The sequence below is a fragment of the Malania oleifera genome, chromosome 7, assembly GCF_029873635.1.
Source record: "Malania oleifera isolate guangnan ecotype guangnan chromosome 7, ASM2987363v1, whole genome shotgun sequence".
Taxonomy (NCBI): domain Eukaryota; kingdom Viridiplantae; phylum Streptophyta; class Magnoliopsida; order Santalales; family Ximeniaceae; genus Malania; species Malania oleifera.
The window spans coordinates 51,358,436-51,381,654 of record NC_080423.1 but is presented as its reverse complement, the minus strand read 5'-3'; the positions used below and the strand labels follow the sequence as shown (position 1 = coordinate 51,381,654).

The following is a 23,219-nucleotide window of genomic DNA, read 5'->3' as shown; positions in this document are numbered from 1 at the left end:
ACAACAGTGTGTGACTGCATACATGCATATTTTCATTCAACATCTAGAATATAAATCAAATATTTTCAATATACAGTAATGCATCAGGTATATCATTATTTCTATTACAAAATTCCCACATTTGTCTTTCGACCATTTAATGATTTATCATATGACCAAAAGAAAAATATCCCTATAACCAGTTTTACCCCGTGGATTGGGTTGTGCACTAGTACTCGTCTAATGCCCTGTTCATGCAGACACTACCGAGTACCTACATACGATCCAACTGCCCCCATTGGCCCAATATCAGCCAATGGTTTCACCCTGCTAGCCGACCATCTTGGTACCCACATTGTTTAATACGTGTGGTTGCATGTGTACATCTAGCTACGATATCATGCCGTATCATATAACAGTAGTTTCATTTCACCCTGCAAAGAAAGTATTTTTCAACCCTCCCGGGACTCTCAAGATGTGGTTCCGTGTATCATAAATTCAATTTATACAAATATGATAACCTGCGCATTTCCAGTATTTTTCACAAATTCACATAATAGCATTGGGTTCAAATCGGTGTCTTTCCACTCAGTTTACCCTTCTTTGTTTACTGATGCCGCTTGGTGCATCACCAGCCTCTGTTTATTCACATTATCAGTATAACAAATTTGGAACTTCGTTCCCATATTCTATATCAGTAGTATAGAAAATATATTCATTTCCATTTCAACATATATCACACAAGTTTAATACAAAAACCCGCTAAATGATAGAAATTCAATATACATAGTTTAATTGAATAAATAAAGGAATCGAGCCTCTCCTACTATAGTATAAACACAAATAACGATGTTTGTAAAATTTGGAGATCATATGTTGAAATCCTCGTTTTTACCAAAAATCGTAAAATAGTCAAACCGGCATTTCTATTCGGTAGAATTTCATAAATAAGTAGTTAAACTATAGATAATAACATAAACTAGTTTTTTAGCGGTTTAGTTTTCCAAAATAGCTGTTGTAATCAAATTCCCCTTACCTTATACTCAAAATGAAAGTTCGTATGAAAATGGTCCAAATCGACAACCTGAGATCCCGAAAACCTAAAACCACAGAACATAACCTTACTATGTTTTCTACTGCTCTCCAAATATCCAATCAAAATTAGGATCAAATTCCTACCTCGATTCTTGGGAAAACCCGAAACTCTCCGAAACAACGATCCAATCCACTAAAAGTGTAAAGTTTCCTCTTCTGATCCACGCAATACCCTCCGTTTTTCGAAATGGATGACGAACGGCAAAGGATCTTAAAGAGAGAGAGAGAGAGAGAGAGAGAGAGAGAGAGAGAGAGAGAGAGAATAAGAGAATTTATAGAATAAATCCTAACTTAGCCTTTAAGTAATCTAAATAAATATCTCCTCCAAGATATTTATATATAAATATCTCAAAATATCTCTTTTCAAAAATCTTCTCCAAAATATCTCTTTATTTATTTATTTTATTATTTTTTTTTCTCGGGGTCGGGTTACTACAGTTACGTTTCCCCAAGAGTAATGCCTAAGTCATTCCCATGACAAATCTGCTCTAGTAGAAATGTCAGCGGGAGAATCAGGAATCTAATGACACCTTCTATTTCCCGATCCGGCGCAAATTCGTCGAAAATTTGAGAAGAAAAAGTAAAGAGACCGAGGAGATAATAGAGATTGGGAGAGGAAGCTGAGAGGCGCTAGGCGAGAGGTTCAAAGAGATCAGATTTCCAAATGGGAAATCTGATCTACAGATTGCATTAAATGCAATCTTACCCATTTGCTTTATTATTATTATTATTATTATTATTATATTAATATTATATATATATATATATATATATATAACTCTAACCCTTATTTATATTTGTATATATATATATATATCATATTTATTTATTTAATAAATCCAATTTAATAATGTTTAATTAATAATTATTATTTAACTAATTATTTAATTTATCTTAATTTAATTTTTTCCACACTATTCCTTTTATTTATTTATCTATTATTTTATTTATTATATTTTTTTTACAAATAATTTAATCCTTTTAAATTTCCGGGTCTTTACAACAGTGGCCCAAGCTTCTTTCAAACAAGAGATCACCACCTTAACTTCTCTAAAACTGATTTTTTTCCTTGGTAGGATTACAAGACTGGAAAATCAAACTATATTGGCAATTTTATTATCCCAAAAACTCCTTATATGGACTGAAGGAGTCTTTTAGAGCATGGTTTGATGGGTTTACAGTAGTAGTGCTTGAGTTTGATCGTTGAAGATGTGCGGTAGATCACTCTTTATTCTACTACTGTATTGCTGAGAGGATTTTGCTTCTTGTGTATTTGGATAATATTGTTATTACTGGCGATGATATTTTGGGTATGCAAGCTTTGAAACATTAACAAGGTTTCAAACTAGTGATTTAGGACTAGCAAAATACTTCTTGGGCATAGAAGTATCTAGATCATCCAATTGTGACACACTTATCGTAACAACCTCAAATTTTCACCATTTTTTTATTTTATTTTTATTTTTTATGTTACTCCAATACCTGCATGTAATGGGCACCCCTATGCAGCGAAAAAACATAAAACACATATCCACATATACATGTATATATAATACCAGAATTCAGTATTTTCAACCATAGCTACATAATACATTTCTCTTCCCAGTGTCAACTACTCAAAATACAAAACCCTACACAAAACTTACCCTATCACTAGGGTGACCAAGTGATCTCTATCTGCAAGCCTAATCTGCTTGCCTAACTGGCTCACCTGAAAAATGGTAAAGTAATGGGGTGAATCGACGCTCAGTAAGTGGAAATATGCTATTACTAGTGTGTGGCGACCGAGTCATAAAATTATAATAATAATATTTAAAACTGCATGATATGGAAAATCAATAAAACTTATATATATAAAAGTTTAAAAAATTTGTATCATCTGAGTTTTCTATCATTCATACTGCTATAATTTACTACATACAATAAAAACTATAAATCTGTATACATATATATAACTGTGTTCTTTTCCCTGGGACTTTGTATGTCATGATTTGACCCCTCATGACAGGGTTGTGCGGCCCGTAGGCCGGACTTAACCTGGTCGGCCCTCCAAGTAAGTCATCATACTCTACACTACCTCAGCTCGGCCAAACTGCATCCACTCCTAAGCTCAGAACTGGTTGCTACCTCGTCTAATAGGCCCCCTCTACCCAGTGTACTGGGGAGCTGCATCCTCTCCGAGCACGGTTAGACGGTACCCACACACTGTCTAAGATATGTGGTTGCACTTTATCTATATATAGCAACGGTACCGTGCTCTGTAAATGGTATCTGTCTGTAATAACTCCATAGGGATCTGATATTATATAAGTACATCTATATATACCTTTGCTATTTTCATTATGTTCCCAAAATAACTATATGCTATAATTCTGTACTGTAAAATCTGAGTAACTGTAGCATCTCGATGCTATAACTGTATATTCTGTTTTTACTGTGTGTTATGGTGTTCAGGAAAACATAACATTCTGTGTAAACTATGATATAATGAACTGAATAAAATCTATATAAATCCACATCAGATAAATATCTACTCAGGCCACACAACATTAAAACATTCATTCTATAGAAACTGCATAATAATTGGTATATATGTATCTATGAAAACTCTGTTAATACTTTTAAAACCGTAGCATAGCATATTTCCTTTACCTTAACTTTGAAAAGCCCCAATAAAATTCTGGCTCTAATACCCGCAGGGTTCTTAACTCAACATTCTGAAAACACAATTCCCTAGAACAAAATATCATTATTTTCTTACCTACAACATTTCTTATAATTGAGGGAAGGGCAAAAACTGAATAAAATGCCTTACCCTGAGATTGGGACGAAATCCAACCCAACTTTTCCAACGATTAGCTCCAGCAAACTTGCAAAGAACTTCTCCGGGAGCATCGTGGTAGCCTCAGATCTTCGATCCGACAAGAAACAGGCCTGGAAACGAAGAGAGAAGTGAGAGAAGGACGTAGAGAAAGAGAGAGAGAGAGAGAGAGAGAGAGAGAGAGAGAGAGAGAGAGAGAGAGAGAGAAAGGAGAGAGAGAGAGAGAGAGGAATCCGAAAATGAGATAAAAAATCCAAGTTTTCACTACTTATAGGACCAGATTCATCGATGAGACACGTCACCTCGCCGATGAGTTCTTCAGTAAATTCGTCGACGAATCTTACCCTTCGTCGACGAAATTTAGAGTAGCCCAAATCTGTTTCTTGGTATTTTCTCGTTGACAAGTCATAGCTTCGTCGACGAGGTCCTGTTATGCACTTGTTGACAAGGCCCTGTGGAAAATCTTTTAGGTCATTTTATCCAAAATGCAATGTCGTCGACGAATGCTTCGTGATACTTGTTCCCATTTCTCTCCCTCGTTATTATTTAAATACAATTATTCTTCGGGTCACTACACTTATGGATCCTAGTAGGAAATTAATGCTAGATTTAGGTGACTTTTTTACTGAAGACTTGTTGGAAAGCTAAGGGGTTGTTTAGTATCACAATCAAAAAATATGAAAATGAAACTAGAAGCAAAAATTAAAAACCATAAACAAAAACTAAAAACAAAAAACTAGCAAGCTTGTTAATATTTCTAAAATTAAAACAAATTTAAAAAAAAACTTGGTAGAACTCAACAAATACACATTTTTGTACCTGAATCAAGTAACACCTAAAAAATATGATGAAAATAATAAAAATACAAAAGAATACAAATTAAACAAAATTATAATAAAAAATTTATTATTATTATTTTGCTTAATTATTATGTTTCAAGCCTAACTTTTTTGTGCTACAAGAGCAATCTTATTGTACATTACAATTAAAATAATAAAAAAAATATTTTTTAATGACTTTATTATCTTTTTTCACATTTTTAGAAAATTTATAAGTATTTTTATTTTAATTATATTTTAAATTTCCATGACCATTAATTTTAGTTTTATTTAAAAATTATGTATAAAATGAATTATTTAATCTAAGAAGTTAATTATGGATATTAAAGTATTGTAAAAAGTTGTCAAAAAAATTGAAAACCATAAATTTGATTTTTAGTTTTTCAGAATTAGCTGAAAACTAACAGAAATAGAAAACTAGCAATGTAATCAAATACAAAGTCATAATATATTTTTTACTATATAAAAACAAAAATAAAAGAAACATAAAATATAAATGTCACTAAATAGACCATAAATCGCCTCAAAGTCCCTGATCACATATCTTTGGCAACAAGCAATAAAATAGTTTCATGATTCTCCTTGAACAAGTTAATGAGATGTCATATGTATCTTACATTGCCTCAAATTGTGCCTGGGAGAGCTCACTTGTATCAATATGAGTGTTAGACTTGCTTGTATCAATATGAGTGTCTGACTTGTTTTTAGGGATATATAGATAAATTGGGTTGAGATAGCGGTTGACAAAAGATTGAAACAAACTATGGTTGTCTGGTCAAGTGTCAAATTTGATTATAGGGCCATAGTCCATATTGCATGTGAATTGGTATGGCTGAAAACATGCTGAAGAACTTGGTTTTCCATATTTCCCATCTTAAGGAGTTACAACAAAACAACAACAACAACAACAATAACAACAAGCCTAAGTCCCACTAGGTAGGGTTAGCTACGTGAATCTTTTTTCGCCAATTCACACGATCAAGAGTGTTTTCCTTTATTAGATTAAGAGCTATTAAATCTTTACTGCCTCATTCCAAGTTATTATAGGTCTATCCCTACCCTATTTTATGCTAGAAACAATAACTAACTCATTCCTCCTCACAGGTGCTCTACTAGGTCTGCGTTTCAAATGCCCAAATAATATAAGTCGCCCCTCCTTTATCTTGTTTTCAACCAGTGCTATACATAAATTATTGTGTATATGCTTGTTTTTTACTTTAGCTTTTAATGTTAAAGCACTCAACCACCTTAACACTTGCATTTCAACAACTTTTATATTTTGTAAATGTTGTTTCTTAGTTGCCCAACATTATGAACCATAAAAAATAGTTGGCCTTATAGCCATCTTATAAAACTTTTAATTGTAAGGATACTCTACAATCATACAACACACCTGACGCACTCCTCCATTTTACCTAACCCATTTTAATTCTATATATTACATCTTCTTTAATTTCCCCTTCAGCTTGCATAATAGATCCAAGATATCTAAATCTATTAGTGCTATTATCCTCTTGATTATCAAGTTTAATCTTCTCTCCATTGCTACTCCTTACATTACTAAAATTACGTTTTATATATTTTGCCTTATAGGCTTATCCTAAACCCTTCATACTCTAGTATGGCTCTCCAAAGTTCTAGCTTAGATTCCACTCGACTCTTACTATCATCAATCAACATGATATCATTTGCAAACAACATATATCAAGGGATCTTATTTTGGATATTCCTAGTAAGTTCATCAATTACTATAGTAAAAAGATAAGGACTCAAAATAGAACCTTGTTGTATACCTGTTGTGATTGAAAAATCTCTATATTCCCTTCATACAGTCATAATGTTGGTCACTACTCTATCATACATATCCTTAATGACCTTAGTATATCTACTGCAAACCCCCTTCTTTTCTTACACCCACCAAAGAACTTCCCTAGGTATTTTATCATATGCTTTCTCTAGGTCAATAAAAACCGTATACAAGTCCCTCTTCTTTTCCTTAAACTTTTCCATTAAACTTCTTAACAGATAAATACCTTTTGTTGTTGATCTCTCAAGTATAAAATCAAATTGATTTCCTGAAATTTTCATTTTTAGTTTTTATTTTATGTTTAATTTTCATTTCCTATAATTTCATTGTATGATTTATAATCTTAATTCCACGATAGTTATTACAATTTTGAATATTGCCTTTGTTTTTGTTCAAAGGTATTAACGTACTTTTCCTTCATCCTTCTGATTTTCTTGGTTTTTATAATAGTGTTAAATAGATTAGTTAACCAAATATTTCCTATATCCCTTAAATATTTCTAAACTTCAATTGGTATTTTATCTGGTGCTGTAGATTTTTCCCTTTTCATCTTTTTTAATGCCATCTTAAATTTGAGACCTCTAATTTTGTGAATTAAATCTCTTATTTTTAGTCTTCTCCTTATTTGTCACTTTCAAGTTCAATATTTTATTTTGGTTGTCATTAAACAACTTATCAAATTATCTATGCCACCTTTCTTTTATGTCTTCTTCTCTAATTAAGGCATTATCATTCTCGTCCTTTTTACATTTTACATCACCTAAATCTTTGCTTTTTTTTTTCTCTAACTCTAGCAAGTTTATAAATGTCTTTCTTCTTCATTCGTATCTAGTTTAGTAACTAAAGTATCATAAGCTCTATATTTAGCTTCACTAATAGTTTTTTTTTTTTTTCCTTTTTACATCTTTTCTCACTTCTTTATATTTTTCAATATTTTCTATACTTTTACATTTTTGTCGTATTTTAAACCAATTTCTTTTTTGTCTTAATGGCCTTTTGGACTTCTTGATCCCACCACAAACTTTCTTTACTACCCAAGTATCTTCTTTTGGACTCACCTAAAACCTTTTTTGCTATTCCTCTGATAGAATTAACCATCTTATTCCAAATAGTATTTGCATCTACCTTCCCTTACTATCCAATCACACTCTATGATCATTTTATCTTTGAATTTTACTATAGTATCTCCCTTTTAAGTTCCACCATCTTGTTCTCTTGTGTTGATTTATGTTACTCCTTCTCTTCCATTTTTTAATATGAATATTTAATACTAAGACTTTATGTTGTGTAGCAAAACTTTCATTTGGGATAACTTTACAATCCTTACAATATAGACGATCCTCGTTCCTAGTTAAGAAGAAATCTATTTGGCTTTTATTATACCCACTCTTGAAAGTTATTAAGTGTTCTTCTCTTTTTATAAAACAAGTATTCAATATAACCAAATTGTATGACATGGCAAAATCTAAGATTGTATCACTGGCCTTATTTTTATGTCCCTATCTATAGCCTCAATGTATCCTCTCATATCCTATATTATCCTTTTCAATGTGACCATTCAAATCAGCTCTTATGAATGTCTTTTAGACGTTGGTATCCCTTTGTAAAATACTATCCATATTTGCCCAAAATTGTCTTCTAAGATAATCTGCTAAGCCTGTTTGGGGAGCATATGCACTAATGACGTTCACTATCTCTAGGCCTAAAGCTATCATAATTTTAATGATCCTATCCCCTATTCTTTTAACTTCAACTACATTATCCCAACTTAAGGAGTTGATAAATGAAAATCAAGCTAGTATTCATTTTGCCTCCAATCCAAGTTAGAAGAGGACAAAACACATTGAAGTTGATTGTCATTTTGTTTGGAGAAACTTATGTAGAAACGCATTGCAATAACTCATATGAAGTCCAATATACCAACTAGCTTATTTGTTTACTAAGGTTTTTGGAGGTGCTAGGGCTAAATCTTTTTGTAACAAGCTAGGAGTATATGATATCTATGGTTTATTTTTACGAGTAATTACATGTTGTTTCGGGTTATTGCCGTATGTTAATGAGAACGAGTTAGAGAGCATATGATGGTCATTGTGATGTCCATGACATGTATTATAAATAAAGAGATGACCTAGCGCTGTATTAAATTTTCTAGTTTTTCCACTTTGAAACAAATAAGTGGAAACCCTTCCCCTAATTTTGGACAAACCCAACTCTCTTGAAATAATCTAGTCCACAATCCCTAAACAATAGAATAATGCTAAAGGATGGGATAAGAAGCAATCTCATAACTTTCACAATATAAAACACACATCAAGGGAGCTGTATAGGATCTCCTAATAACAGAGTGATGGTGTTAACTCTATTAAGAATTGCTAGCCAAATAAATGCCTTAAATTCTTAGAGGGAACTCATGCCTTCCAAATACTAAAATGAAAAGGAAAAGACTTGGAAGAGCCAATCAAATGATTAAAAAAAGAATTGCAAGAAAACATCCTTTAAGCATCCAAAATCCACATGAGAGCATCCCTCCTATTAGAAGGACCGAAAAAACATCCAACAAAGAAAGCAAAGTTGGAAGCTCTTCAATCGCCCAATCATTCAGGGGCCATTTGATATCAGTATAAAAAATTACAGAAATTAAAACCAAAAACTAGAAACAGAAACTAAAAATCAAAAACTAGCAATTTGTTTGGTTAATATTTATAAAACTAAAATAAATTAAGAACTTAATTTTAAAAAAATTACTTTTTATCTTTAAATCAAATAATATTATAAATGTGTGTTTAAAATAATAAAATTGCAAAATAATACTCATTAGAAAATTCTATAATAATAAAAAATTACTTACTTATTTTACTTAATTGTTATACTTTCAAAATTTACTTTATTATAAAAATTTTATTTTATTGGACATGGCAACTAAAAAATAGTAAAAATATTTTGTAATTGGATATATTATTATTTTTTAAAATTTATTTATATTTTCATTTCAATTATATTTAAATATATATTATCATTTATTTTTATTTTTATTTCAAAATGTATAAAATGAATGATTTAATTAAAAGGAACTATTTCCAGATATTAAATTTTTTGGCAACAGGGTGCCAAAACAATTGAAAACCATAAAATTTGGTTTTCAATTTGTTTGCATACAGTAGAAAATTGACAACAAAAATAGAAAATTGACAACATAAATAAATGTATTTTTATAATCTGTTTCTTTTCTGTGCCAAAACTGAAATTGAAAATAGAAAACAACAACGATACCAAACAGGCCTTAAGATTCCTTTGAAAATGGAAAACCTAAGATACCCAATAACCAGCAATTAAGATGAAAGAAGAAATATGGATATTGTGGACCATGGAAAGAAAAAATAATCGAGGGAAAGTAATAGGAAATGAAACATGATCTGCCCAAACACCCTCCCATAAAATGAATTTGAAGGTCATCTCCTAATTTATACCTCAAACTAAAGCAAAAGAGAACAAATTTTCAAAAATAAACCTCCAAGGTATCTCATATTTAATCTGCTTTCCCACTTCCTAGCCATTCTCCTACAGGCCAGATTTTGCCAATGGGCATCACCTCTAAGGGAAATCACCATAACCATTTACCTATCAAAGCAGCATTCTTAGATCAACTTATCATAACCCAAACAATCTTCACACTTTCCCAACTGACCAAATAATCCCTCCTCACTTTTATTTTTAAAATTTTTTTTTAAATTTTTTGATAGAGAAAGAAATTTTACTGAAAGCCGAAGGAGAAACAAGTTGTCCTCAAACAAAAAACAAAAATGAACAAAAAACTGCATAATCTTAATAAAGCATTCCAGCTTCTGACAGCATCTTGAAAACAATAGCATGCACTTTAAGCCCAAAGAGAAGCCAAGCATCAAATCCTGTCCCAAATAAATCTCACTGACCCCTACTGTTTCTTTTTAGAAAAATTCCACACAACCTACAGCCTTTTATCATTCTTACCTTTCCCACATCCAGCGAAAGAAATTGTCAACATATCTTCCACTGAATTTGGACAGACCCATAGTTGTCCAAACAGCTCAGAAAGAAAGCTCCACGAATTCCAAGCAAAAGAACAATGAATAAAAAAGGTGAGAGACATCCTCTAACTATATCCATGCAAAAAATGAATAAGCCCCCTTCTTACCTACTCCCAACCAAAGGAAATTTTCTATCTTGACCACTACCCAACCTAGGATGTTAAACAAAGAAGCTTCCCCTCAGAATTCAATGAAAGCCCTTGATACCCATTTCTATCTAATAATTTCTTTTTCATGCTCAAGTATTTTATAATTGCATGAACTTCTCCATTTTACTTTCTTTCATGCTTTTCAATTTTCTTTAAATTTACTTTTAGAAACCACATGATGAGGCAAAGAAGAGAGAGATTTATGAGTAGATGAGTTGAATGTTATATGCTTCAGGAGGTTTTATTGGAGATGTGAAATGTCTATTACTTTTGTTATAGTAGGGATAAGTTTTAATTATGTTATGAACTTGCACCCTTTTTGGGTGGGGGGGAGAAGGAAGGGAGACATGGAATGCCTTGTAATGTTTGATGCCTTGTACATTCAGAATTGAATGATAGACCTCGACCCGTTGTTTACGACAAATAAGAACCTTGGTATAGACCACAACCCATTGTTTATTACGAAACAAGAATCTCGGTATGAGGAAGACGCCACAAACGGTGGTGGAAAACCGTTTGATAAGTTGTTGGGGAACGCCACGGGAAATCCCGATAAGTCCGAATAGTTCTTCAAAGAACTGCAGAGAAAATACTTTCACAATTTACTAAATAATGATTTGCCGCTTTTCATTGCTTAGAAGCCTATTTATAGGCTGGCCATTACAAGGAAAATTCCTAAAATAATTATCCTATTTAAGGCTAAAATCTTGTAAAGAAATAACTCTTACTTGCTTAAAAGAAAAAAAAGACAATCAATCCTTTAATTAGCTGATCACATGCCTAAAATAGAAAAGGAAAGTGGGGAGCTTTAAATGGTTGTGTTATTAGCCATACACGCCCATAAAAGTCAAAAGGAAATTAAATGGCGTGTAAGCCTTACAATCAGACCCAGTTTAAACATGCTAATTTAAACTTAGCCTTGGCTAGATTCTTCTAGAGTTTCAATCATGTTGATGAATCTTTGTTGCTCACATGGATCATGCTCAAAGGGCCTCCATGAATTTTCTTGAGTCCATGCCTCTTGAATCAGTCCGTTGAGTGCAGCTTTAAATTTCCTTGCTCGTGCTCTCGTAATCGGCCTAATTGGCACTTGGACTAGTTCCTTTGAAGTTGTGATATGATTTGCATCATTCCCCTCATCTTGAAAAGGATTTTTCCTCAAATCATCACCTACATCAAAAGAACTCAAATTAGTAACATTAAAAGTAACACTTACATTGTACTCACCAAGTAAATCTAGCTTATAAGCGTTGTCATTGATACACTCTAGGACTTGGAAAGGTCCATCTCCTCTTAGAAGCAATTTGGAATGTCTTTGCATCGGAAATCTCTCTTTTCTCATATGCAGCCAAACCTAATCTCCGGGTTCAAAAAGTAGCGTGTGACGCCCCTTGTTGGCTTACAGGTTTGTTTTGCATACTGCTTCGTTCTTCGCTCAATGTTTAGTCGTGCTTTCTCATGAATCTTCTTGACAAAGTCAGCTTTCTTTTTACCATCTAAATTAACATGCTTAGTCAAAGGTAAAGAAGATAAGTCCAATGGAGTTAAAGGATTAAATCCATACACAATTTCAAATGGTGAAAATTTAGTAGCAGAATGAACAGATTTGTTATAAGCAAAGTCAACATGTGGTAAACATTCTTCCCATGTTTTGATGTTCTTTTTAATGATTGCCCTCAATAAAGTAGACAAAGTCCTATTTACTACTTCATTTTGACCATCTATTTGTGGATGACAAGTAGTAGAAAACAATAACTTAGTACTTAGCTTACACCACAACGTCTTCCAAAAATAGCTCAAGAACTTAGCATCTCTATCTGAAACAATTGTTCTACGCATGCCATGTAATCTCACAATCTCTCTAAAGAACAAATCAGCAACAGGTGAGGCATCGTCCGTTTTGTGACATGGAATAAAGTGTGCCATCTTAGAAAATCTATCCACAACCACAAAAATTGAATCTCTCCCACATTTAGTGCTAGGAAATCCTAACACAAAGTCCATTGAAATATCAATCCAAGGCTCACTAGGAATTGGTAAAGGGGTATACAAACTATTGGACCTCACTCTGGATTTAGCTTGCCTATATGTGACACATCTACCACAAATTCTCTCAACATCTCTTTTCACGTGAGGCCAATAGAAGTGTTCCTGCAAAATAGCTAAAGTCTTTGCAACTCAAAAATGTCTCATTAATCCCCTACCATGAGATTCCTACACTAACAACTCTCTAAAGGAACAATTACATACGCATAACTTATTCTCTTGAAACAGGAATCCATCAAGCGTAAAGAACTTACCACAAGCGGTTTTCTCACAAGCCCGGTATGCCTCACAGAATTCGTGGTCATCAGCGTATAAGTTTTTAATGTGCTCAAAACCAATCAATTTTGCATCAAGTGTGGAGAGTAATGAATACCTGCAAGAAAGTGCATCAGCGACCACATTCTCCTTACCTTGCTTATACCGGATGACGTATGGAAACATCTCAATGAACTCCACCCAACGCGCATGCCTTTTGTTTAGCTTGTGTTGTCCCTTCAAGTGTTTCAAGGACTTATGATCGGTGTGAATCACGAATTCCTTAGGCCATAGGCAGTGTTGCCACATCATTAAAGCTCGAACCATTGCATACAACTCCTTATCATAAGTTGGGTAGTTTAAGGCTGCCCCACTTAGTTTCTTGTTGAAGTAAGCAATTGGTCGTCCTTCTTGCATAAGAACTGCACCTATACCAATACCTGAAGCAGCACATTCAATCTCAAAGGTTTTCGAAAAGTTATGTAAAGACAATAAGGGGGCATTGGTCAGCTTCTCTTTAATTAATTGGAACGCCTTCTCTTGTTCTTCTCCCCATCTAAATCCAACGTTCTTCTTGATCACTTCGGTAAGTGGTGCGGCTATGCTACTAAAGTCCTTCACGAACCGCTGGTAGAAACTAGCAATTCCATGAAAACTACGAACATTACCTACACTTTTGGGACTCAACCACTCTTAGATTGCACGTACCTTCTCTTCATCAACCTGTATACCTTGTGCACTAACAACAAATCCCATAAATACAAGCTTATCGGTGTAAAAAGTACACTTCTTCAGATTTGCAAACAACTTTTCTTTCCTAAGCACATCTAAAACATATTTCAAATGTACTACATGATCGTCCACGTTTTTGCTATAAATGAGTATATCATCAAAGTAGACAACTACAAATTTGCCTATAAATGCATGCAAAACATGATTCATAAGTCTCATAAAGGTGCTCGGGGCATTAGTCAATCCAAAAGGCATGACTAACCATTCATACAAACCATACTTTGTTTTAAAGGCAGTTTTCCATTCATCTCCTTCTTTTATTCTAATCCGATGATAACCACTCTTTAAATCAATCTTAGAAAATACACAAGAACCATGCAGTTTGTCTAACATATCATCTAAGCGAGGAACAGGATGACGATACTTTACTGTTATGTTGTTGATGGCCCGGCAATCAACGCACATACTCCACGTCCCATCCTTCTTAGGTACAAGTAAAACCAGAACGACGCATGGACTTATGCTCTCCCTCACGTGCCCTTTTTCCAACAACTCACTTACCTATCGTTGAAGCTCCTTTGTCTCCTTGGGATTGCTCCTATAGGCTGGCCGGTTTGGAATTGTCGCACCGGGTGCAAAATCAATTTGATGTTCAATCCCTCGATTGGAGGTAACCCATATGGTGTTTCCTCAGGAAAGACATCCTCATACTCATGCAAAAGAGAAACAACAGAACTAGGCAAAGCAAGGTCATGTTCGTTAGTATTTAAACATGCCTCTTTGTACAAAAGTACAATCATCGGCTGATTTGAAAACATTGCTCACTTAATTTCACTCACTTTTGCATAGAAATTTTTTTTGTTTTCTCTCCGATTTGCCCTCAATGGCCGAATTTTGATTTTTTTTTTTCTCTCTCATTTTTCTCAGCCTCTCTCTGATTTTCACTCCTTTTATTTTGTTCACTCTCTTTCTTTTGATCACTCTCTTTTTGCAATCTCACTTGATCCTCATATACTTGCTGCGGACTTAATGATACAAAAGTGATTGATGTTGATTAAGTACAAAGGAGTATTTGTTCGTAAAGCCATCATGCTTCACACGCCTATCAAACTGCCATGGACGCCTTAGCAATAAGTGTCCAACTTGCATTGGTACTACATCACACAACACTTCATCTTCATATTTACCGATTCAAAATGCAACTAACACCTGCTTGTTCACCCTTGTCTCACCACTATCATTCAACCATTGCAACTTGTACGGTCTAGGGTGCTTCAACACGGGTAGTCCCAATTTTTCCACCATAATTGTGCTTGCAACATTAGTACAACTACCACTGTCAATAATCTCATTACATACCTTGTCTTTGACATAGAACCTAGTGTGAAAGATGTTCTCCCGCTGCACTTCATCAACTCTTTTGCTTGCAAGCTCAATGCTCTCCTTGCCACCAATGTCAATGCATCAGGGGCTAAATATTCCTCCTTGAAAACTTCCTCCAATGGTAACATGTCATCGGTGTCGGAATCTTCATTGCCGGTCACAATTTCACCATTGGCTTGCAACACCATAACTTGCTTGTTTGGACATTGACTTGCTATGTGTCCCCTGCCTTGACAATTAAAACATTTAATGTCACGATTCCTCGAGGTAGAAGTGTCAGTTTTACCTTGAGGAACGTGGCGGGTGTTCGCGGACTTGGGCTCGGCTTTGGACGTTTGTGACTTATCCATCTACTTGGTATAACTTGGTTTCCAAGAGGTAGAACCAAAATTATGGGCTGCACGAGACACACCCCCTTCTTGAGTTGTTGCTCCACTTTGATGGCCATGTGCACCATATCTTCCAACTCCACATAATGCTGCATGTCTACCTTATCTTGGATTTCCCGGTTTAATCCAAATAAAAACTTAGACATTGTAACTTCTCAGTCTTCCTCTACATTAGCCCGGATCATAGCAATCTCCATCTCCTTGTAGTAATCCTCTATGCTCCGACTTCCCTGCCTAAGACCTTGTAGCTTTTTGTACAACTCTTGGTAGTAGTAACTTGGAACGAACCGCTTTCTCATCACTGTTTTCATCTCCTCCCATGTCTCTATTGGTCGTTCTCTATTCTGCCTCCTGTTTATAACAAGTTGATCCCACCAAGTAATAGCATGGTCAGAAAATTCAATCACAGCTAATTTTACCTTCTTTGTTTCAGAATAGTTATGGCAGTCAAATACAAAATCCATTTTCTTCTCCCACTCAAGGTATGCTTCAGGGTCGGATCTACCTTGAAATGACGGAATCTTCATCTTAATACTACCCAAGTTGTTATCTTCCCAATTCCGAGGTTCTCTAAATTGCCCTCAATGTCTCCTAATACTAACAATAGAATCCCGATCATCTTCTTCATCAAAACCAGCCCCGTAAGGCTCTTCATCTTCAATCCTCACTCCTCTCGATTGAACTTTTTCCTTTCTACGCACATTAGGGGCGTTTTGTGGCTACTTCTCACATGTATTCTCCATTTGATCTATCCGTTCGTGAACCTGCTCCAGTTCCAACCTCATCACATGCCTCATCTCACTCATCATGGCCTCCATAAACACTTTCAGATCAGCCAGTTCTGTAGCATCTTCGGTAACACTTTTAGCATTGTTGTGAGGCATGATTGCTGTGGGGCAAAGTTAAAAAGAAAAAAAAAAAAGGACCTCACAATTCTCTCCCTTACGTGTCTACACTCGTATTTCACTCAAAAAATACGTAATTTCCAGCAACAATTCACCAATAACTTATCAAGGAATTTCAGATAGGAGGAATACAAGGAATATGACTGATTAGATTTTCGAAAGCACAAAATAGCAAAACTTTCACTGAAAAAAAAAATATTTGATTTTGGGGTGAGGTGATTTCCAGACTTATTGGAACCCAAAAAAATGAATGAAAACAATCAATTTTTTTTCCTTTTTTTTTTTTAATGATTAGCAACTAACTTTTGACAATAATAGAATAAGATTTCAAAATAAACTAGAACAAACAAAATACAAGTGGAATGGGGTAAAGGAAATTCAGCTAAACTAGGGTATGTGAACCAAATTTGGAAACTACAAGAACACAGAATAAAGAAACAAAAGAAAGGTTTTAAGGGATAGGCAAACCTCAACTAGAACTTGTGCTCTGATACCAAATGATGCAAATCCCGCCAAAATAATGAGATCCGACAACGAAAAAGGAACCCAAGATCGTTCTACATTTAGAATTGAATGATAGACCTCGACCTGTTGTTTACGACAAACAAGAACCTCGGTATAAGGAAGATGCCACAAACGGCGGTGGAAAACTGTTTGATAAGTCGTTGGTGAACGCCACGGGAAATCCCGATAAATTTGAATAATTCTTTAAAGAATCACAGAGAAAATACTCTCACAATTTACTGAAAAATGATCTGCCGCTTTTCATTGCTTAGAAGCCTATTTATAGGTTGGCCATTACAAGGAAAATTTCTAAAATAATTATCCTATTTAAGACTAAAATCTGGTAAAAAAATAACTCTTATTTGCCTAAAAGAAAAAAAGACAATCAACCTTTTAATTGGCTGATCACATGCCTAGAATAGAAAAGGAAAGTGAGGAGCTTTAAATGGTTGTGTTATTAGCCATACATGCCCATAAAAGTCAAAAGGATATTAATTGGTATGCAAGCCTTACAATCAGACCCAATTTAAACATGCCAATTGAAACTTAGCATTAGTCAAATTTTTTCTAGAGTTTCAATCATGTTGATGAATCTTTGATACTCATGTGGGTCATGCTCAATGGCCTTCCACGAATTTGCTTGAATTCATACCTCTTGAATCAGTTTGTTGAGTATAGCTTTAAATTTCCTTACTCGTGTTCTCGTAACCGGTTCAATTAGCACTTGGACTAGTTCTTTGAAGTTGTGCTATGATTTGCATCACTTGTTATTTATTTTTATATCACAGATGCTAATTTCTCCATCAAATGTGGTGGTAATGAGATGAGACCTGCTGATGGCCTTGTATATGAGGCTGAAAACTCAACCCTTGGCCCAGCTTCATACTACGTAACAAGTACAGAAAAATGGGGAGTTAGCAATGTGGAATTGTTTGCTGACAACAGTAATCCTACATATGTGCAAAACAGCTTGGCCCAAGCTGTTGCAACCAGCACTCCTGAGCTTTTCCAGACTTCGAGGATATCCCCTGGATCACTCAGATACTATGGCCTTGGTCTTCAGAACGGAGCTTACACTGTGAGGTTGCTGTTTGCAGAAACTGCTTTCAAAGATAGGGAATCGCGGTCTTCGAAAAGTCTAGGAAGGCGTGTTTTTGACATTTATATTCAGGTCAGAATGCTGTGGTATTTAAGTTCGAAAATTAAATATAAAAATATAAAAATGCTCGTGCCTTCCTTTTTGTGGAAAATTTTCCTCTAAGAATTTCAACATTATGTTATTAAGTTCGAGAGGTGTAGGTGTGTGTGTGTAAATATAATAACATTTTTTTCAATGATTCTCCAGGGTCATCTGCGACAGAAAGACTTCGAAATATCCAAGGAGGCAGGTGGAGTTGAAAGGGCAATTCCGAAGACTTTTAATGTTTTTGTATCAGAGAACTATCTGGAAATTCACCTGTTTTGGGCTGGCAAGGGTACATGCTGCATACCTGTGCAAGGTTACTATGGACCATCCATTTCAGCTCTTAGTGTTGTCTCAGGTAAAAGTATCTTACAATAATGGCCAGTAGATTTTTATTTTCATATCAGATTGATTTATTTTTTTGGGGTTGCTTTTCTACTGCTACCTACCATTCATTATGAGTTTAATTTACTCAGATTTCGAGCCAAGTGTTAGTGGGCTTCCACCTATAAATACTCCCCCAACAAAGAAAAGCAAGACTGGGTGGATTGTTGGTGTTTCAGTTGCTGTGGGGGTCGCGAGCATCATATTGATTCTGTTGGTGGTTTACATGAGAATAAAAGGGTCAGATGCAGATAATGAAGAAGGTGAGAAAGACCTTGACCGGGCTGCCTTTTTTTTTTTTTTTATTATTATTTTTTTCTAATAAATTGTAAAACATAGGCTCCCTGTTTGAGAAAAAAAATATGTCCTAGGAATTCCCATTAAAAACCCTAGTTCCTTTATGCATTTAGCTGTGAAGAAAAAAAAAAGTGTGGCATCTATTTAAAACCCTAGTTCCTTTATGCATTTAGCTGTGAAGAAAAAAAAAAGTGTGGCATCTATTTAAAACCCTAGTTCCTTTATGCATTTAGCTGTGAAGAAAAAAAAAAAGTGTGGCATCTTGCATAAAATTAATTATTTTATTTTTATTTTTGGACACTTACCAGCACCTGTTAACATGGCCAAGGACACCTCCAGGAAACTTATTTTATCGAAACACTGCTTTGTTGTTCTCTTTATTTCTGTTAACAGAATCCAAAAAAAAATAAAAAGAAAAATGAGAAATCAAAAGATTAAGAGTCGAGAGGTTTGACATTGGAGTGCTTGGACTTTAGCCTTGTTGAGCACCGTTGAACCTCCTAGCCCTCAGAATTCCCCCCTTTCTCTAAAGCTATCTCCAGTTTGCTACTCTCTGTTAATCATTTTTCTTTTAACCTTCTTTCTCTCTTTCTCTTGATGATCCATGCCCATTGCCCATCATCAGCCATGCCCTTGAGTTGCTTTTTTGTTGTTGGACCAATACTCTAATATATGAATGTAGTTGATGATTGTATAAGTGTAGTTTGTAAAATGTTTAATTGATAATTTTGCATAAATGGTGCTTATATTTCATTTTAAATGAAAACTACCACAATATTTGTCATCTAAAAGGGAAAACATTCCTAAATATATATATTTTTATATTAATTAATATATCCCTGCAGTGTTGTATCCTCATTTTTTTTTTTTTTATTCAAAATTAGTACTGTGTTGTTTCTGTGTCTCATGTTGGTTTCGGTGCTTCCTAGCTTGCATCATGTAAGGTTTCCACAATCCAAGGTGTTCTTATATGCATTGCAAAAATTTCATGGTATCCCATTCTAGATGATAACTATGAATCCTTGTTTCTAATGAATTTGCAGAGCTTCTTGGAATAGACCCCAAACAAAACACTTTTAGCTATGCTGACTTGAGAACTGCAACACAGGACTTCAGTCCAGAAAACAAGTTAGGAGAAGGGGGATTTGGACCTGTTTACAAGGTAAGCTGCATGCTTTATCAAAATATTTCAAATGCATAGTTCAATCTACTAGAACTACAGTTAAAGATTGATTTTCTTAGGGGCCTCTTTCTTTGGGTTTATTGAGAGGGTCATTGGGCTCGAGCTACACATTGGGATTGATTTCCACCTCTCCACCTCTTCCTATGGTTTGAAATTGGGACCTCTGTCAAGAATGTCTCAGGACCAAACCATTGAGCAGCCCAAGAAGTGATTTTGGATGCATCCTCTCAAAGTAAGGATTGAGAAAGTTCCAATTAACTGATTCATAATTGTTTTCCTAGGGCACACTTACTGACGGGAGGCCAGTAGCTGTCAAGCAGCTCTTGGTGGCATCTAGCCAAGGAAAGAATCAATTTATAACAGAGATTGCAACCATATCTGCAGTGCAACATCGAAACCTTGTGAAATTGTATGGATGCTGCATTGAAGGACAGAAACGGCTTCTAGTTTATGAATTTCTTGAGAACAAAAGCCTTGATCAAGCACTCTTTGGTACGAGAAATTTAAAATAAAATTCTTGGAACCATGGAAGATTTTAAGGCTATCTGTCATTTTTGTCCTCTGTTTCATTAGTTTCTGAGAAGGGAAACCAAAAGGGTAAAAAAGGAAGGAAAATGGATATTTTCCTTGCATTCCATTGCCTGGTGGTTTGAAAATTGATTCATTTATTTATTTTTATTACTTATGCTCTTTGCTGTCTTACTAGATACCGACAAACAGACAGATATGAAATGATTGTCTTGTGCATTTTCAACAATTCATGAATATCTTTAGCATTATCAATAAAATTATTTTTCGATATTATGTGTGTCTAATCCTGTGATTACTTTTGCAAAATATCAGATGCTTTATTTTTTTTTTCCAGAACCCCTTGTGGGGAAAAATAAGGAGAACTTGGATCGCGTTTCCCTACTCATACTTTCGAATGTTTCACTGATAGAGGCATATAATGGTCTAATTCAAAATTTGTTAAAATGCTTAATTATTTTCTTTTGATCATAAGAGTCACTTCTTCTTTGCAGGAAAAAACGGTCTGCATCTTGATTGGTCAACCCGCTTCAGCATATGCTTGGGAACAGCAAGAGGACTTACTTATCTCCATGAAGAATCAAGGCCAAGGATTGTACATCGTGATGTCAAGGCCAGTAATATTTTGATTGATTCAGAACTCTGCCCCAAGATATCTGATTTTGGATTGGCAAAGCTATATGATGACAAGAAAACACATATCAGCACCCGAGTTGCAGGGACTATGTAAGTTCCTTTAACAATGTACTAAAAATGTTTTCCCCCAACTATTAAAATTTTTGCATAACATTGTGATATATTGTTTTTCTAGTACATCTCACGTAAATTGTATGAGTCTGTGCATATGATTATGCAAATATAAAATTGATAGATGAATGTATTTATCAGCAGAAAAATCAAAATTTGGGACATGCACAGAAGTTGATATGCTTATATATATATATTTGGCAATTTGGATGCACAAATTCTCTGTTTTGTGCACGCGAGGTGCATAATAATTAACTGGATCAGCTAGAAATGGCAGCATAATCTTTAATTAAGGTCTCCTATTTTTTACGTCATATCGGTTTAAGAAAGTAAGAAAGTTAAGAAAGGTCTCATTTCTGGTTATCTAGATTTCCAAGATTGAAATCGTATTTTACATACCTTTTATTACGTCGTTTGTATAAATTTGCAGTGGCTATCTGGCACCTGAATATGCAATGCGTGGACATCTTACGGAAAAAGCTGATGTGTTTGGTTTTGGTGTGGTTGCTTTGGAGATTCTGTGCGGGAGACCAAACTCTGACAATAGCTTGGACGCTGCAAGGATATATCTTCTTGAATGGGTACCAGAAACAAATTTACTTTTTCTTCGGTTGCTACACACCATTGATGTGATATACCTATATCCTCTTTAATAAATGAAAAACGTTTTCAGGCATGGAATCTACATGAAAATAACCGTAGTTTGGAGCTGATAGATCCAACATTAACGTCATTTCATGAAAATGAAGCTAAACGAGTGATAGGAGTGGCCCTACTGTGCACTCAGGCGTCGCCCATGATGCGGCCACCTATGTCGCGTGTTGTGGCAATGCTTACTGGAGATGCTGAAGTGAGCCCCGTTACGTCAAAGCCCAGTTATTTGACAGATTGGGATTTCAAAGATATAACAGGCAGTATAGATGAAGGTGCTCCAATGTCCACTGCATCAAAGAGTAATAATAACAGCCAGCATAGGATCGACGAGTCAGAGACTTCTACCCCTACCCCTAGAACTGGAGGGTCCGATCCGATCCCCTCTCCGCCAAATGTCACTGAACCTTTGTTCAATGAGATTATCAGAGACGGAAGGTGAGAAAACCTACCCATAAGAGGAATGCCAACCAATTGCGGCTTGGGTCGATCTATATTTTATACAGAAACTGTTTCGTGCCTTTTTATCCATTTCTTGACTCTTATTAGGTCTGGTGGTGGTAATTTTTGAACATAAGAAGGAGATTCTTCGTAGCTTGGGGCATCTTCTCTTTTCCTTTGTGTCCATGCATGCCCTGATTACTGAAACAATGGCGATCCTTCTATTTTAAAACTCATTAAGAGGAGATGCCCCAAGCTACAAAGAATCCTTTGATCCTGGAAGTATGTTTTGAGATGATATTTCATTATTAGTTGGTAATATTTCTCTAATAGTTCAGAATCCTTTGATCCTGGAAGGTCTCATTTCTTTTTTATCAGCAAAAGAATTGTATATGAATAAAGAATAAATAATACTGCAACTGCACTACAAAATTGCCAAGAACAGCGGACGATAAAGGGAAACAGGGGCACATATGGGGGTAGGGGTGGCAAAATTAGTTAGGAGTCAATAGGTGTGATTCATTATTTGTTTGTTTAGACTTGATTTGGATTTGAGAGGAGGCAATTTGTTTACAAATAGGTAATTCAGCCAATTTAATAAATGGATTGACGAGTAAAGATCATTCATTGGGTTATCTCTTTACATTAATAAAATATATTTATAATTTTTTTTTTTTTTGGGTTTTTAGATGAATAATATTTTATAGTTACAAGTTATATAACTAGATTTATTGAAATTATGAAGGGGAAAAAATGACACAACACAAGGATAGATTATATTTATATTAGTGTTATTTTTTAAATTTTAAATCATATGTTTTTTTTTAAAAAAAAATT

The 23,219-nt window shown here is 34.7% G+C and overlaps 1 protein-coding gene across 1 annotated transcript in view; it reads left to right on the top strand.

The window, feature by feature from the left end:
* LOC131159914 (probable LRR receptor-like serine/threonine-protein kinase At1g56140) overlaps nt 1-23,004 on the top strand; it is a 135,881-nt gene extending 112,877 nt beyond the window's left edge. Inside the window, exons 17-24 of the mRNA XM_058115141.1 lie at nt 17,757-18,139; nt 18,314-18,509; nt 18,628-18,798; nt 19,876-19,994; nt 20,297-20,507; nt 21,038-21,269; nt 21,721-21,871; nt 21,964-23,004. Of these exons, the coding sequence (XP_057971124.1) occupies nt 17,757-18,139; nt 18,314-18,509; nt 18,628-18,798; nt 19,876-19,994; nt 20,297-20,507; nt 21,038-21,269; nt 21,721-21,871; nt 21,964-22,383 (1,883 nt within the window). The 3' untranslated portion in view covers nt 22,384-23,004. The remainder of the gene's footprint in view (nt 1-17,756; nt 18,140-18,313; nt 18,510-18,627; nt 18,799-19,875; nt 19,995-20,296; nt 20,508-21,037; nt 21,270-21,720; nt 21,872-21,963) is intronic.
* The last annotated feature ends 215 nt before the right edge of the window (nt 23,005-23,219 follow it).